At 39.8% G+C, this 16986-nt stretch overlaps 1 protein-coding gene across 1 annotated transcript in view; it reads left to right on the top strand.

The window, feature by feature from the left end:
- Positions 1–16986, top strand: part of LOC139473602 (E3 ubiquitin-protein ligase rnf213-alpha-like) — a 351622-nt gene that overhangs the window by 34287 nt on the left and 300349 nt on the right. The window contains exons 4-6 of the mRNA XM_071256275.1: positions 428–568; positions 1426–1613; positions 10899–11182. Coding sequence (XP_071112376.1) covers positions 428–568; positions 1426–1613; positions 10899–11182 — 613 coding nt within the window. The remainder of the gene's footprint in view (positions 1–427; positions 569–1425; positions 1614–10898; positions 11183–16986) is intronic.

Here is a 16986-nt window from a genome sequence, read left to right as displayed (position 1 = left end):
AGCTATGGAAGCTTGTGGCTCTATCCTTTGCTAATCTGTTCAATTTTCACTCATTTAAATGAAAGGTGTGAACTCTAATAATCATAAACCTTAATGACATTGACATATTTAGTAATATTTACAGTATTCCCTATTTGCACTTTGTAAAATTATGGTCAAGAACTAGCCCTTATGCACAAAACACTCTTGTTCATCCCAAGCACACAGACCATTTAGCAATTAAAATGTAGATTCATTCTGTTCATACTTGGTGCCAAAATGTGTTTATTTTTGTATGTATTACATTGACCTTGAGTGAAAACAAAGAATATGGAAAACACTTACAATCATCCTTCATTAATATACCGATTACCTCTTTTCTGGGTGACAAGTGACCTGAAACACCATTACAACGTTGTGCTTATTTAATGTTGTGGTTTTTTTTCAGAAAAGATGATGTTGATGTCATCTTCCATGTCATAATATCAAGCGAGTTTGATTTTGATCCAAAGTCAGACAAGGTCAGTGTGGCATTTCAACCAATAGAACCTGGAGGATTTGAAAATGGATGGAATATGAAACCTGTCAGGTATGCTTTCAATATTTAAATTTTTGCCCAAACATGTATGTTGATAGAGATACTTTTTCATGTATGTGTCTCTTTATGATGACATGTTTTGTTCAAATCATTATGATTTTAGTGGGTTTTTTTTAAGTCCTCAATGTCTAAAAAGAAATATGCTGACAGCAAGTTTTTTTAAATGGCTGTCTTTGTTGATATTTTATACTTCATATCCAGGTAAGCTGTACCCCTGTGAAGATTTCGATTCAGAATATATCCATAATACCCAATGCTTGTCATAAAATTGGCCTGTCAGACTCTAATAATTGGCTGATTGTCAGCTTGTTCATACAATGTGTGACATTATTCATGCTATCAACCACTAGTTAGATGGCCCTTATGTGTCTAGAGTATTGCTGACTGCAGCATAAAACAACCAGCTAACAAATCTTACAGCCAGCAAAGTAATGAGGTCATTTAGAAAACAGAATTAAAAAAAAGCCAAATCCTTTGCTTGGCTCTCTGATGATTATTATGAAGTTCTCCTTCATGACAATACTTTAATTATGTCTCTTTACTGACACCAGTTTCTAGCCTAAGGCTATTCCCAATAAAACGAAGTGCTTTGATGTTATGAGACTTTTAAATATTTATTTTCACCACTAAATGAACAACCAAAATTCTGATGTGCCCTATGGCAAGGGATAGTGATAACACTGTTTTCTTGTCAGTTTTTAACACTGTGCATCTGTGATACTCTTAGATTTACACATCCTTGCCCTGACAAAACATAACCCTCAGCTATAAGTCAAAATATGACTGCTCTCACAAATCTAGTCCATGCAACTATTCATTGTGAATGTAAAGTGTGATGTTTTTTTCAGATGGGAGGATGATATCAGAGAATATTCCTGCCAAGTTCATATGTCAAAGGAACAACGCAATAAAGGCTTTGATTACAAGTATGTTGTAACTACTCAAGATAAGAAAGTTACATGGGAAAATCTGTATTTCGGAAAGGTATACACAAACAGGCGTTTCCACATGCCAGGTGAAATGAAACGATCAAAAGGTAAATTCTGCTAAAACTCATAATGTGAACTATTGTATTGACCTTGTATCTGCTGTCTTTTTTTGCACAGCTTTTCATTATCTCATATACCCTCTACTTTTGACATTTCTGAATGCATTGAACTAGTGTAACAAGAACTTGGCATGATCATTCCTTATTGTTTCACATGTTTCCTTAAAGGGCAAGTTCACACGGAAATGAACCTATTTTTCTTGTACTTTTTCCACATTAAAAGTATTAACCTAGTAGTGTCATAGACAAAAATATAAAAATATCACAATTAATTAACATATCTTTTGCATTAAAACGATTTATATTTTTCACATTTACCAAGTGTTCTATTTTCATAACAAAAACACCATGGCTTATGCCCCTTGCAATATGACGTCATTGGTGCCAATTGATAAACATTATGACGTCATCATGCTATGTTAGAGCCGCTTCACGTGGTGTAGGTACAGGTGTGTGATTCTAGCGTCTCAGATGCCAGCCAGCATAGTGTTATGCTGTGTCACCACTGCGCCGGAGTGTGTCGTAGGCCATGTTGTTTTACCGCAAACTGGTACTTGATATCTTTTACGTTGCGAATAGACAGGGATCCAGTTGAATTGGCACCAATTACATCATAATCTAAGGGGGATAACTCAGGCCTGTTTACCTCGAAAAACGAAGGCCTCATAACGGCATATCATTTTCACGCTATTGTGAGCTTCCTACTTTCACTGTGAAAAAAATGAGTTTACATTTTCAAAGACAGATATTAACTAATTCTAAAACTGCGTTTTGTTTAGAAAAAGAAAGAAAGTAATTTTGCGTGTACACTTCCCCTTTAAAGGATTTACTTGGCATATTTCTTAAATCGCATCCAAATCATGATCAATCACTGTTCCTTTGACAATGTGTTCCGATAAAAAATCCCAGCATGTTAAAAAAAGAAAATCTCGCTTGACAGCGCTGCAAACTCCAAACAGGGATAATAGAATTTGACTGTCAACATTCTTTGGTTATACGTCCATTTTAGCAACAGTAAGCATATCAAGGTGAAGAGTATCTCTACACGTATTCATTATAGATCCAGTATAATACTAACATACTGAGTATATTCATTGTGAATAATGCTTCATTCTTCTTCGCCCTCGAATGTCTAGAGAATACAGAATTCATTAAATCACAACAATATCTAGCTCTAAAACCTGCAGACCCTGCGTATCTGAGACACTCGACATGTGTATACACGCATCAACTTTTGCACAAACCAAGTGTAGCAGTAGTTTGTAGAAAGTCTTCTTACAACTTCCCACTATGTGGAACAGATAAACAACACAGTATTTGAAATATCGTTTTAAAACCATGTATGTATCATGTCTTTGAAAAGTATTTACAAGTGAAACACATAAGGAAGACATATTTATCTTGGGGAAAACAACATTTCGGAGTGTATACTTACTCCTTCACCTGATGAAGGAGTAAATATTACTCCGAAACATTGTGTTCCTCACAATAAAGTTGCCATCCATAAATTATCTTCCTTACATGTATGTATCATCCGTGTATCATCTGGTTTACTATTTGAATTATATTTCTTCTGTTGTCCAATCTTATAATTGTCCAACCTGTATAATATTATGTATTAGTGACAGCTAAATTTACTCAAACCATGAAAGTTATCTGCATATACTATTGACTTGCCAACTGTTGAGATATGATCCCACTTCTCCATGCAACTATTACATTGTCATTGGCTTATATCTTGTGTGTTTGCCTTAGCCAATCATTATTTTCAAATATCATATTGTACATGTCCCTACCAATGACAAAATTCAAATGGACACCACAGCTGAAACCACAGAACATACTGGGTACTTTTTTTTCAACTTTTTACCCCCCGATATGTAATACACTGGAATATAGTAATCATCTATACTTCAGTGTGAAAGACTCAGTTTTCTGAAATTGAGAAAAGTGATATTTTCATTGCACTGAACATAATTAACACTTGATATTTCAATGCAGTGAACAATCATAAGACTTTGATGGAACTATTATCATACAAGAGTTACTTCCCCACAAATTGTGTGCCTTTATTGTAAGTGTCTAGCGTGTGCACAAACTGTTGACTTCCTTTTTACGTTGGACACCTGACCAGCGATGATTACCCCAGTTTCGATGTAGTGTGCACTATTGACGTCTGTTGCCAATACGACTCTTTGTAAGAGGCAGCACAACACGTGGCCATCAAGCATGGATATGAGCTGCATGTAGATGATTTCTAATCACTGACCCATAACTCAAAGTCCAGTAGCCTGATGAAGTTTCCAGCAATTTGATTCGCTGTTTCAGCTTTATTTCATAGAGCCTGGTTTCAGATCAATCGATTGTCAATGAGCAGGGACACACTGAACAAGGTTGATTTTCAACATTTGGGGTTTGTTGATACCTGTTCCATAGTCTTCAGATTGTTAAATTATTGGCCACTGCACGCTGACTTCTGCCAGTTTCTAGCATGCATGATTCCGGCGTTTCAGATGCCGCATCGCTAGTTCACGCACAAACAGTGAATGAAATGAATCACAATTGTATGATAAGCAGAATCAATAAGATTGACAGAAATAGTGTTCCACAAAGATTATTCGACCTTCCTCGAAAGTGTCAAAATCAGAAATAACACCCTATGTATGTGTGTGGCACTACTGCGTGAGACAACGTGCAAACTATATAGGATGTGTAATTCTTACGAAACTTCTACCTCTATTACATCTTTGCCATAAATCCTGTATTTTGGCTTCAGTCACACTAACTAAAGTTTTCAGATTTTCAACAAACGTCCTGTTCACTGTCAATCACACAATTAGCATTCCCCATATAGCACAATAGCAACCCAAGCTATGACATGCGTAATCGCAAGAATCTCACTTCTTTTCTGTGTGTGCTTGAGTCATCACCTATTTTTATAGTTGTTATGATCTAGCACTTGGTTTAAGTCACATTAGTCTAAGATCATTACAGTTTTCAATAAAGCAGACACAAAGTAAGTCAATATTAATAGTTGGGTCGTAATGGAGTCTCCATATACTCCTGGATTGCAAGAAGTGTGGTTGTTCATGATCACGGGAGATCCTCATCGTACCTCCTGAAAGTGCAGAGAGGTCATATGTTCAGAAGAGGCTAGATGAGAAAAAAAGAAAGCCTTCAAGAAAGTTAGCTCAGGCTGTAACTAAGGCTTAAAGGCATGAAGCGGCCAAGAAGAAAGTTGAAGCAATTACGGCTGCCGACATCACCTCATGCCTGTACCTCCTAAGACAGAAAATTTGCTGGAATATTATGGGGGATGTCATGCTGCTACATGATCTCAACACATCCATCAGACATTGCCTTGGCTGAGTTAAATAGGCTAGTGGTAGACCAGATGTTGGAAAATCTACTTAAACTCAGACATGATGAATGACTAGCCTTACCTCCATTGAAGCGGAAGTTGAATAGAACACATGATGCTCTACTTCTGGATTATCAAAGTTTGGAGGAAGATTTTATGAAGCTATTATGCAACCCTATTACTAATGTCATATTACCTGCTTCACGGATTAAAGATCTGTCCTCGGTATCCAGATATTCAATGGACATTGGCGCTTATATCAACTGTTTTGTCGACAGAATCAGACACATCATTCCACCATTACATCGTATGAAGGCATACCCGGAGAGACTCATATGACTATTAGGACAGATCAAGTCAGACTCATCCACAGCATGCCATAGTCAGAATGCAGAAAGACTTACTCTCAACCCAGGTCTGATGCTTGTGATATAAATCACTGGATTGTCTGGTCCAGACTCGATTATTCAGCCTCCACAAATACTAGCACAGATTCGTTCTAGATAATGTTGATAATGTCACAACCAATTTCTGCTCCAAAGACGTTCAACGGCAGATTGGGACATATCATAGACAAAGTCAGACAAATTACAAGGAACGATTCCAAGCATCAGCTATCAGCCTAGCTGCCAAGGCACATGGATCTTCCCATCCCCAGAAGCATACCTGGATCATCAGGACTCGTCATATAAACAACCTCCCAAGAAGAAGTTTGTCTCCCCTGGGTGGAATTCGTTCCAACCAAGTCGGGGTTACTACAAGTGTCTTCTCTGGAATCAAACTGCATTTCAAGGAACATCCTATATCCTGAAATCTCAAACTGTCGGATGCAGATTTCAGAGCCAAGCTAGCGACAGCAGATATGGCGGTCAGGAAGCTACTAAAGAAGCAAGATTAGTGGAGACCAATGAGATCAAGGGTTTTATTCTCCGGTATTCCTAGTTCCGAAGAAGAATACGACCGATATGAGAATGAGAATTGACCTGAAGACCCTCAACTGGGTCATCGTTCACAACACCAGACCAGTCGTCAATTTTTTCATGGGAATCAACTTGCCCCTACACTGGCAACATCACAGTTCCTACTCAGAACTCGGACACACCACTGGTCTGTCAACCACAGGGTTCACAGAGGATTGGTCTTGATTAGGATTGAATGTAGTCGACTCAATATACGGGATATACATTTTACTGTGAAGGAAGAATTACATGTCACGTGTCAGGACTGACTGTAAACATCTTTGACCGTAATCAGGTCAACTGACCTAGTGGGATCCTTGCAGTATATTTGTACAGACTGACTTACATGATCGCTTATGCATAACACTGTAACCACTCGACCATACACTGTCGCTGTACATCATGTAGACGATTCACAAACTACAGTGGACAGCCGAGGCCTGCTTGCACCGTGAACAAGACACCACGCGTCATCGTCCCAAGATATAACAATGGGAATGCTTATGTGAAGCCCAAGGGATAGAAATGATTCGTACGGTACGTTCTTTCAGACCATGGGTACAATGTGTGAAGCCCATTTCTGGTGTCCCCCGTCGTGATATTGCTGGAATATTGCTAAAAGCAGCGTAAAACCATACTCAGTCACTCACTCACTCTTTCAGACCAAGGAATTTGTTTTACATATTCAACATGTCCTATACGATACTTTGTTGAATTCATCCCACGACCGCTCCTCGATACAGAACGGGTGCGCCTATACATCTACCAGGGATATGGCATTGGTTGGCTGACAACACAGTCCAGTTCCTGTCCCAAAGGCTCACCAGATTGATGCGCTATCGATGGATTGGAGGGATCTCCTTGCATACACATTCCCACCATGCTCTCTTTTAGACAAGGTCATCCGCAAGGTGGAGGAGACGGATTGCATGATAATCCAGATAACATCAATCTGGACCAGTAGAACGAGGTTCCCCAGATTACTAAGTCCAGTTACCTCTCCGTAGAGATCTGTTACAACAGGCTAAGTCCAACATTTTCCACGACATCCTGCCCAGCCCACATCTAACCTGGAAGTTATCATGCAAAATGCAGATATCCAGATACTTTGAGCTTGCCTCTGAAGCTGTGGCAAGATCATGGAGACCTTCATCCTGTTTTATATATGACAACAGATGGGATAAGTTCATCCAGTGGAGAAGACGACAAGGGATTATAACTAATAAAATATCCACCTCTATAATAACGATTCTACTACATCTATGTCAGGAAAATAATTTCCGTCATGGGACAATAGAAGGTTACAGATAGACTCTTCACTCTGTAAATTCAACACAACGGACACTCAATCGGACACCACTTCATTCTAAACAGACTGATGAGATCCTTTCTACTAGAAGATGTTTGCACACCTCGTATCTTCCCCAATGGAATCTATCTGTTGTACTATCGGCGTAACCTTACAAGCCCATGGCTGAGGCTACCTTACTCCAAAAATCCAGGAAAGCATCCTTCCTCCTAGCCATGGCAACAGCAGCAAGAGTTTCAGAACTCCATCACTTGGACTATTCTAGTCTCACTCATGATCAACATTGGACCTCAATCACTCTAAGATCGCTCCCAGACATTGTAGCCAAGAATCAAACTACCACAATGGGGCCGTTGGGTCATAGACGCTATACAATCCTGGCATTAGGACCAACAGTGAATCACCCAGACAGACCTTCATGTCCCATCAGAGCTCTCAAGTTCTATCTCGCAGCTTCAGACCCACATAGATGCCATCGAAAGAGACTCTTTATATCCTGCAAGACTCAGTCCAACAAAGCATCACCAAGGCTACAATAGCGGGCTGGCTTAAATCTACCGTTACAACGAGTTATACACAGGCACAGAATTTTACACCACGTCTTGGATCCTGCTAGAGCCTTAGCCATGACTCTCGCTTCATGGACATCAGTCTCCGTAGAACAAATAGTTTCGAGCTGTCATTGGGCCTCACAAAACACCTTACACAAGTTTTTACTTGTGTGACGTGCAACCGGATGTAGAGGGCATATACTCCCTTGGGCCCATTGTTGAGGCGCAAACTATTGTCCACCAACATCATCAGAGGGTGAGTGTTTATCCTGTCTATTGATGTAGCACCTTGAGTATTAACTGCCTCCAGTGACCGGAAGTGACGTCATCACCGAAAGTGACTTCAGCACCAGCAATAGTAGTACAAGGCCACCTAATTAGGAAATGATGTCTTTGTTAGAAATAGTCATTATTTAAGAAAAAGGAAGTGACAAACCAGATGTGACGTCAGCACCGGAAGTGATGAGTGCACAGGTATTAGTGTCACAAATCCAAATTTAACAAGAAATGACATCATTGGGTAGAAATATACCAGAAATGACTTCATTATTACCCACAAGATCAGCAAATATAATGGTAATTCTAGTGAAAGTATCACATATTTGACTGATTCTTGAGACATTCTGATTTTCAAGTCCTCAGGGGGAATTTTGGAAGTAAATATCTTTGGATTAGAATCAGAAAATAATGGTTTCCAGTTGAGATTACTGTCAATTACACAGGTAGTTACTAGAGGCAGATCCCACAGGGTCCCTCTGGTATATTCTGGCAAAGATGTAATAGAGGTAGAAGTTTCATAAGAATTGTCGGACAATAGTTATCATTGTTAATAATTCTAAGAATACTACCTCCATTACCTCAGAAGTACTAACAACTCATCTACCTCTAGTGGTTAGATGTGGGAAAAGAAGTGAGCTTGGGTTGCTATTGTGCTATATAGGGAATAAATAATTGTGTGATTGACTGTGAAGAGGACATCTGTTGAAAAATAGAGGTAGCGTTCACTAAAAAGTTGTTGAATTAGACACATTGAGAGTGCAGGAAATGCTTGTTCAGCTGGAGTGGGAGAAGCTGGGGTGCAAGCAGATGTCTTGGCTGTGATGACCTCCACCTTCTTCTTGGCTACCTCGTGCCTCTTAGCCTTGGTCATAGCCCCGGCTAATCCAATGAAGGTTTTCTTAGATGTGTTGGCACACTGTTCACTTCTCTTCCCCTCTGTGTTACGCCTAGCATCAGATATACTCACTTTGAATGATTGTCACTCCAGAAGAAGCGATTAAAATATACTTATTGTGTCTGTTTATTATAGAAAACTATTAGAATAATCTTAGATTAATGTGACTTACTACAAAGTGCTAGATCATTACTACTATTACAATAGGTGTTGACTCTAGCACACACAGGAAAAAAGTGAGGGTCTTGCCATTGCATGTATTTCATAGCTTTGGTGTTACAATGCTACTTGGGAACAACTAATTGTGTGTGATTGACAGTGAAGAGGATGTCTGTCGAAAATCTGAAAATTTTAGTTGTGACTGAAGCCAAAATACAGGATTTATGGCGGAGATGTAATAGAGGTAGACATTTCATAAGAATAAAATTATTAACACCCTCTTGAATGGGGTCTTCATTTGAGGAGATTCTTTATGACTTCTAATTAAGATCAAATTTACCAGAAATGTTTTAAAGTTGTACTGCATTAGGCATATGTTTTCTCACACTGGACCGGATGTCATTAAACTGGAAGTGTACGGAAATGTGTTGTAGCGGTAGCTATGTGGCATGGAACTGTACTGCTTTGGGCATTTATATGTTTTCCCAAATCAAATGGGATGTTATTTAACAGGAAATGCTTCTTACTTTGCTATAATGTTTGGTAGAACAACAGTAGTTTGTGTTTCAAAGTTATGGTAGCAGAATAAATGACCCATCTTCCTGTTTCCAATATGTATTGATACTTATCTCAATATAGTCACTGTGTGTCACAATATGTTTTAACAAACAACACCTAATAGTGTACATACATGTGTGTATGGGTACATACTTTCTCTTCTTAATTTGGGTTTGAAGACACAAGATATATTCCTTTTCCTTAGCCCCCCTTGATTTCTAAATAAGATAGATAGATATTTATTTTTTCAATGAATGTTATCAATCTTTGAATGCTAGTATTTGAATCTTTTTTTCCCCGTCAGGTACATGCCTGTCTTGAATGATTATAACTGGGCATCAACATAAAGTTAAAAGAAAGACAAACTCTACATTTTTTCAAAGAAGCATCTTTAAATAGTATACCGTATAGGACCGCAGATAAGCTGACCCGTAGATAAGCCGAGGTATTAACTTGACCATTGAAATATGAAAGAACATGATATGACCTGTAGATAAACCAAACCAAGAAGTGAAAGGCAACTACACGCCGCAAGACTGTACAGGTACTTGCAGATATTCAATAATATAAGATGAAAATGTTGTAATAATATTTTGAAAAAGTCATAATTTTGTATAAAGATTTAACAAACCAGTCATCCACTCCCCTAATGTGGGAAGCTGTTTCTGTTGTCTTTTTTTAACCCTCATAATGATTGTTATGTTGCCATCAACAACGAGACGCTATTTTGTGAATCAGTGTATATAGAATCATGAACCCATGAGAAAATGTCTCAGCTAGTTTGAATCCAGCATCGTAAGCATGGTGTAATAGTAACAAGCATAAATTTTTTAAATGACAATATTGGTGTATAATAATAATAAATTTATTGATCATTAATAACAATAATGGCTGTAGTTGTGGCAACTTCCAAACATTCGGGATGTTGTAATCTATCGGACCGTCATTCAGGCGATGTTTCTGACAGATCATGATCAGAAAAATACTATCATGAAAGTGTATCCCGTGGATAAGCCTACACCTTTCTGCAAAATCTTTTTTCTGGTCCTCCAAATTTGGCTTATCTGCAGACATATACGGTATACAGAATTCAAAGTACCAACTTTGAGGCACATCACTGGATTATGAGCACTCTCATCTAGTTTAACTTTGTGGCCTTCTATGTCCATTACTTATACATGCTCTTTTGTGTATTTGAATAGATTCCTGGCATCAGTATGATGGATATGTGTATCCCAAAATGCATGAGAGCAAGCTTCAGAGCCTTCTTAAAATATTCAGAAGAGCCAAGGACAAGTTTCAACAAGATGTAAAAGTTGCTGCAAGAATTTTTTTACCATCACACGACACCATCATGTCAACTTTAGCAAAAACAACACCAGATGAGACAGAAAGAGCTCAGAATTTAGTGAATACAGTTCAAAATGTGCTTAATGGACTTCACCACCAAATATCTGATGAAGGCAGAAGATCTTTCAATGCAGAGGTAAGTGTTTTTCCACTTTAATTGTATATTGACATTATGCACTTGTAGCAGAAGCCATTAAATAAAGGGACGGCCCTCCCCTAACATTAACCATCAGTGCTACAGTCTGGCATGTAACTGATACACTCTGACACCCTGCTGTTAACCTCATGGTACCCCTCTAGATGCGCAATAGATGCACAGACATTCACAACTGACCATTCTGGTAACAAGGAAAAAAATATCACATAATATCCGGACTAGAACTAATTCCCTCAGCTGAGATTTCTCATACTACGACCAGCAACAGTCCAATAAAAAGACTGCCCTTAATGAATTACAATTATCTTTATCTTATCCTGCGATATGCCAAGGAGTGGCACGGGCCACCGAGCCGTGGATGCCCGTGCCTATAATAAAAACACAAGATGAAATAGGATTAAATGGCCGAGGGTGTGCAGGTACCAATGGGCTACTAAGCTGCTAGTTTGGTATACCAAAATGCTACCATTGCCATGGCCACTAGCGTGACCACAGCGATTCGCAGCTAGCGCTGCTGGCCTGAGACTGCTACGGCTGTCTGGCCCACACGGTAGCACATTTAAACGCTACCATTGCTTGGCAACTACCACGCTGCCAAAAGCAACTACCGCTGCTTGCCTAAGTCAGACTACCGCTGCCCGGTCCCAGGTAGCCGGCCAAAGCAGATCCCACTGCCTGGCCCCATTAGCAAAACCATTATGCGGCTCCCGCCGCGGACCCAACTGTCAGCTACCGCTTGACAAGACGACTTCCGCTGCCGGGCCCATATACGTGGCAAATGTTTGCCCCAACGTATGTTATTTTACGATTCCCCGGCTGAAAAGTCGGGAAAGACAAGGTTCACACTGAGAAGCAGGTAACCCCGGAAAGGTTCCCACTGAAAAGCAGGTAGCCTTAAGCACGAGTATTAATTTGGAAGCAAGTTAATTGGTTACTAGCAGTGTAGCCCACAAGAACCCCTCCACAAAGCACCAGAGTGCTACCCCACACCCACGGCCACGCGATACGCGGAGATAGCATTGTTGCCCAGCTTGCCTATATACTGAAAAGAAACACTAACCTGTGGAGATAATATCCTTACTGCCGCAAAACAAGTGCCAGGGCATGCAATAAATTGTCCGTAACCACACACAGTCCTTTGTCACTGAGGTGGACGCCCTCCCACGCATGCCATGTCTTGTCTGATACCAGGATCTGGGGATGTGGCACTATTGTACCCCCGAGCTCTTTGACTCGGTTGGCCAGTCGGCGGTTGATATTCTTCTGCATCTCCTCGATCTTTAGTGGATCCCTGGCATCGTGCCAGTAGCGCCTGGGCAGCATTGAGGATATGATGATCTTGGTGTCAGGAAGCTGGAGTTGTATCCAAAGGATTGATGCCACCATGTGAAGGTAGAGTTGGATGCCCTTGAGGGCTCTGGGGCTGTGCCGTGTTGCCTTGACCTGTGCATCCAGACGTAATTAGCCAATGGTTTGGATACGCGCGATAAAGTCATTTAGTAGTTAGTACTAAATGTAAATAATAAATCCAGGCTAGATTTACTTGCAAATAGCCACTTTCTGGTATTTACTTTCAGAAAAAATGACACTATTAATCTTCAGGTCAAATGTCTTTATTTCATGTAAATTCGCTAATATTTTATCATGCTAATAGTTCCAATCAATTAAAATTGCACATTTGGCTACGAGCGTTGTTAAATGAATTTTCGATGTGATCGAAAATGCTGATCCAATATTATTAGTTAATGCCACTTTGAGGCTATCAGTAATAATGCCATTTGCCAGAGTGTGACACTTTTTTCAAAGGGAGGCTACACTTAAATTCTAAAGCAAAGAGGATAATTGAAATTTTACAATCGTTCTTTAATATTACCCAATAAGTTTAAACTATTCAGTTTACTGAAAATAGTAAGGTCTTTCAGATATAAGAGTATAGCATCCGCAAGCATGGTACCAGATATAAATCTGGTAGCCTGTGTTGACATTTTTTTTCTAAATTGTGAGATATTTCGCCATGTTTTTCAATTGTCCAACGATCTCCGAAAGAGACGGGATGTCGATCAGGTTGGCCAGGCAGTTGACTTTTGGCAACAAAGTCCCAGCAAAGCCCAAGGTGAACCAGGCCATGAAGTCACTGGTCAAAACAGACCTGGGTTACATCCAGGGCATGAAACTTGCTTACCCCAGTCGCTGTTGCAAGAGCCAGGAGAAAGCAGGTCTTCAAGGTGCGATCTTCAAACGAGGCAGACGCAAGGAAGTAAGTCATGCAAAACAACATTGTGATCCCGAACTGGAGGGTTGAACTTCTTACTCTGGTCTTCAAGTGGAAAACCTCAGTTCATGGCAAATAGGGCAGGGACCAATGACAGCGGGGAACCACTATCAATCTTCAGGACAGTATTGAGTGCAGCAAGATAGGTCGAAATTGTGGAACCAGCCAGGTGACTGGCGAAGAAAAAACAAAAAGTCAGCGACCTGGGTGATGATGCCCTTCATGGGAAGTAAGTGCCTGGATATGCAGAAGACCTGGAATGAACGCCTCTTGTCATCATTTAGGGAATAAGTGGAGGAATGATGAGCTCGGGAGACAGCCTCCCTAAGTTACGCAGAAAGGAACAAAAATGAAATAAGGTATATACCGCTAACAAGAGGATTTATGGAGTTAACACCACCTGGAGTAAAAAATGGATGACTGTAAGATACCCTGTAAATATTTTGTCTCTCTTAAGTCTACATTTGTACTCTGCCTGAAGATTTTCCTTGATATGGGCATTGAGTTTGTCCTGAACCTGCATCCTTAAGGCCTGACCTTCCATGAAATGGTCAATAACTTCTCCCTCGAGTAAAGTTCAAGGCCATCAATGTAAAGGAGATGAGTAAGTGGTATTGGAGATCTGTGCTGAGGATGTCCAGGATGATAACCTTCCCCTTTGCTACACAAAAAGCTTACAGAATTTAGTGACAAACAGAAAAGCCGTGGACTAAAAGAATGTCCCAGAAATATTCCTCTTTTAACATAAATGGGTTCCGAAGTCACCACTTGCCCCTATGAACATATCTAAAGTCGAATTGACGATCAATTCATTAAAGACTTGAGTAAAACAAGTAGTAAAACAACCCCAACATCCCTTTCTGCTCCACATAGATAATGTCATTGGAAGCGCAGTGTGATGACACAAGATCTGTAAGACACCTTGTAAATATTTCGTACCGTGTATTCAGACAAGTGATGGGGCAGAATTCTTTAGGGTTAGGCAAATCACCTTCTTTGAGAGAAGTATTGTTCGACCTTTGCAAAACTAAGGCACAGTATCTCCTGTATCCACAAGAGAATTTAAACAGTGAAGTAATGGTATTTGGACATATAGGAACAGTTTCCAAAACTGGTTTTGAGTACCTGGTGCCGTATTAGATTTAGACTTTTTAATTACAGTTTTCAGGCAATTGGGTGTTATGAAACAACAATAATGACCTTATTTTGTCATGTACATTACATGTATTATTGTAATCATCTACCCATGGTTCCTTGAGGTTGCAGCTGCCGGGTTTGGACCTCTATTATTTCCAAAAGCTTCCACTGGAATCCATGGTGGGTCTTTCCTTGTCAATGCCATTGGTAGTATTTAATTTCCTATAAATCTGTTTTTCATAAGTTTAGAACAGCTTATTCTGTTTTATGAAATTATTTTTCTTGTCCAACTTTCTTTTCCTTTCTGTCCAAATCTTTATCAAAGCCTATTTTTGTTTTATTTATTTTTTATTTTTTTCATGTTTTAGTGTTTTATTTCTTCATTTTGTTTTTCTATCTTTTAAATTCATTTTATTTTATCTATAGTTTTATTGTATTTGATTTGAATTTAGCCATTATTATGGCGTAGCCACATCTTGTGGATTGTGTCAGTGTAACACTTTTATATGTATTTTAATGACTATTTTTATGCAATTAGTGTCTCATTGGCCTGTAGGGGCAGGTGTTGTACACCGCATGCCTACCTTCTGTGATACTGAGTGTACAACACGTTACATTACTAAAATATTCTTCTTCTATTTATCAGATTTCATTGGTGAAAAGTTATCAATCCCTCAGAGCTTTCTCCCTCAGAGAGAAAATATGAGGATGTAACTGAATGAAATATTTATGAGAAATCTGGATTGTCCGTGGATAGTCACGCCATTTGTGGGTTGCTGAATGTCTGATGATCAGTATTTCATCTCATCTCATTGCCCTGGGTATTTCTGTTATATGGAGGAGTGTTGCCTTGCTTGCAATCTTTAGCTGCATGATTTGCTGAGACCCGACGCATTATGGGGCACTGGCCGCATAATTATTCTATTTAATGTGCACAAGGGTGCTCCCAAGGGTGTTCATGTGCTCCTTGTCTTTCTGGTAAATGATCCAAAAGTCTCCTCATGTTAAAAGCCTTCAGTCCATGTGGCACGACCACTTTTGATTTCATGCAGTAAATCTTTATGGAATAGCACAACATTTTCAGTTCAATTTTTCCTCATGAAACATACTCAACATGAGATGGTTGGCTCTACTGTCTGTATAGCATGAAAGTTCCACATATTGGATTGTATGACAATTGTCTTTCTCGTCCTATCAATTCTGGAACCAATATGTCAGAAGTTTCTTCAGTTCCAGGACAGCTTTATCACTGGATGTACGTGTGAAACCTGACTTAGCTTTTCTTACCTTTTATTTGTTTAAGTTTGTTATATCCCATGGTACCTGTCTTTTTAAATGCGCAGTTTTCCACTGTACTATCTTCGGAGAACGAATCATGATGAGTCAGTTGATCTGTCTAATAAATTGTCTCTGCTTTGCCAACAACATCCTTGTCTTTCCTCAAGGATGTTAGTGGGATTTACTCTACTGTATAAACATTGCCTCATATATATATATATATATATATATATATATATATATATATATATATATATATATATATATATATATATATATACTGAACCGCTAAAGAAACATCACCATGGATAGATATATGAGAAACCTTATTTGTCTGTAAACATACTTTGAGACACAACACTAGTCCACCATGTGCATTGATGACTGCAATGCAACGTCAATACATGGAATGGATGAGGCATAGGCACATAGGCACTTGAGCCCACAGACTGAGGAACACCTGACGCAGTTCAGCTGCAGTTGTCGGCCTTGATAGGACGTCATTCAGCCGTCTTTGAATCCCGTCCCACAGGTGCTCAATGGGATTTAGATCGGGACTGAGGTCAGGCCTCTGCATGGTTCTGATGCCATTCTGCTGGAGGAAGTATCTTGTTGCCCTTGCAGTGCGGGCACGGGCGTTATGCTTAAATTTGTGGTTGTAGCGACGTGCCAAATGAGGTATGGCGTCTGGTCTCCAGACTTGATCAATGTACTGAGCTTCTGTGACACCATTGCCTCTCCCTGGATGTTCTGGAAGACGACCCTCTGTGCTCGGACCACCCCACGAGTCTCTCAATAACACAAGCATCCGAATAACATTCCCCATCTGCTGTTGAGATACGGCTCTCGTCTGAGAAGAGGACTCTTCTCCACAGGCGCCAATGCTGGTGCTATGTTGCCCACTGAAGACGGTCACGGCAATGACGTGGTTTCTGAATAGGTTCTCGGTGTGGCCTGTGACAGTGGGGGTGTCTGCTCGTCAATCCTTGACACACAGTGTCTGCACTAATGTGTTGCTGATGTGTCCCCATGGTCTGTCGAGCAGTTTCCGCAGCCGCGACAAAGTGATCTTGAAGATGCTGTCGTACAATCTGAT

Source organism: Haliotis cracherodii, unplaced genomic scaffold (genome assembly GCF_022045235.1).
Source record: "Haliotis cracherodii isolate W230 unplaced genomic scaffold, xgHalCrac1.p SCAF_3, whole genome shotgun sequence".
NCBI lineage: Eukaryota > Metazoa > Mollusca > Gastropoda > Lepetellida > Haliotidae > Haliotis > Haliotis cracherodii.
Note: the sequence above shows the minus strand (reverse complement) of the source record. Positions and strands in the feature narration are given on the sequence as shown.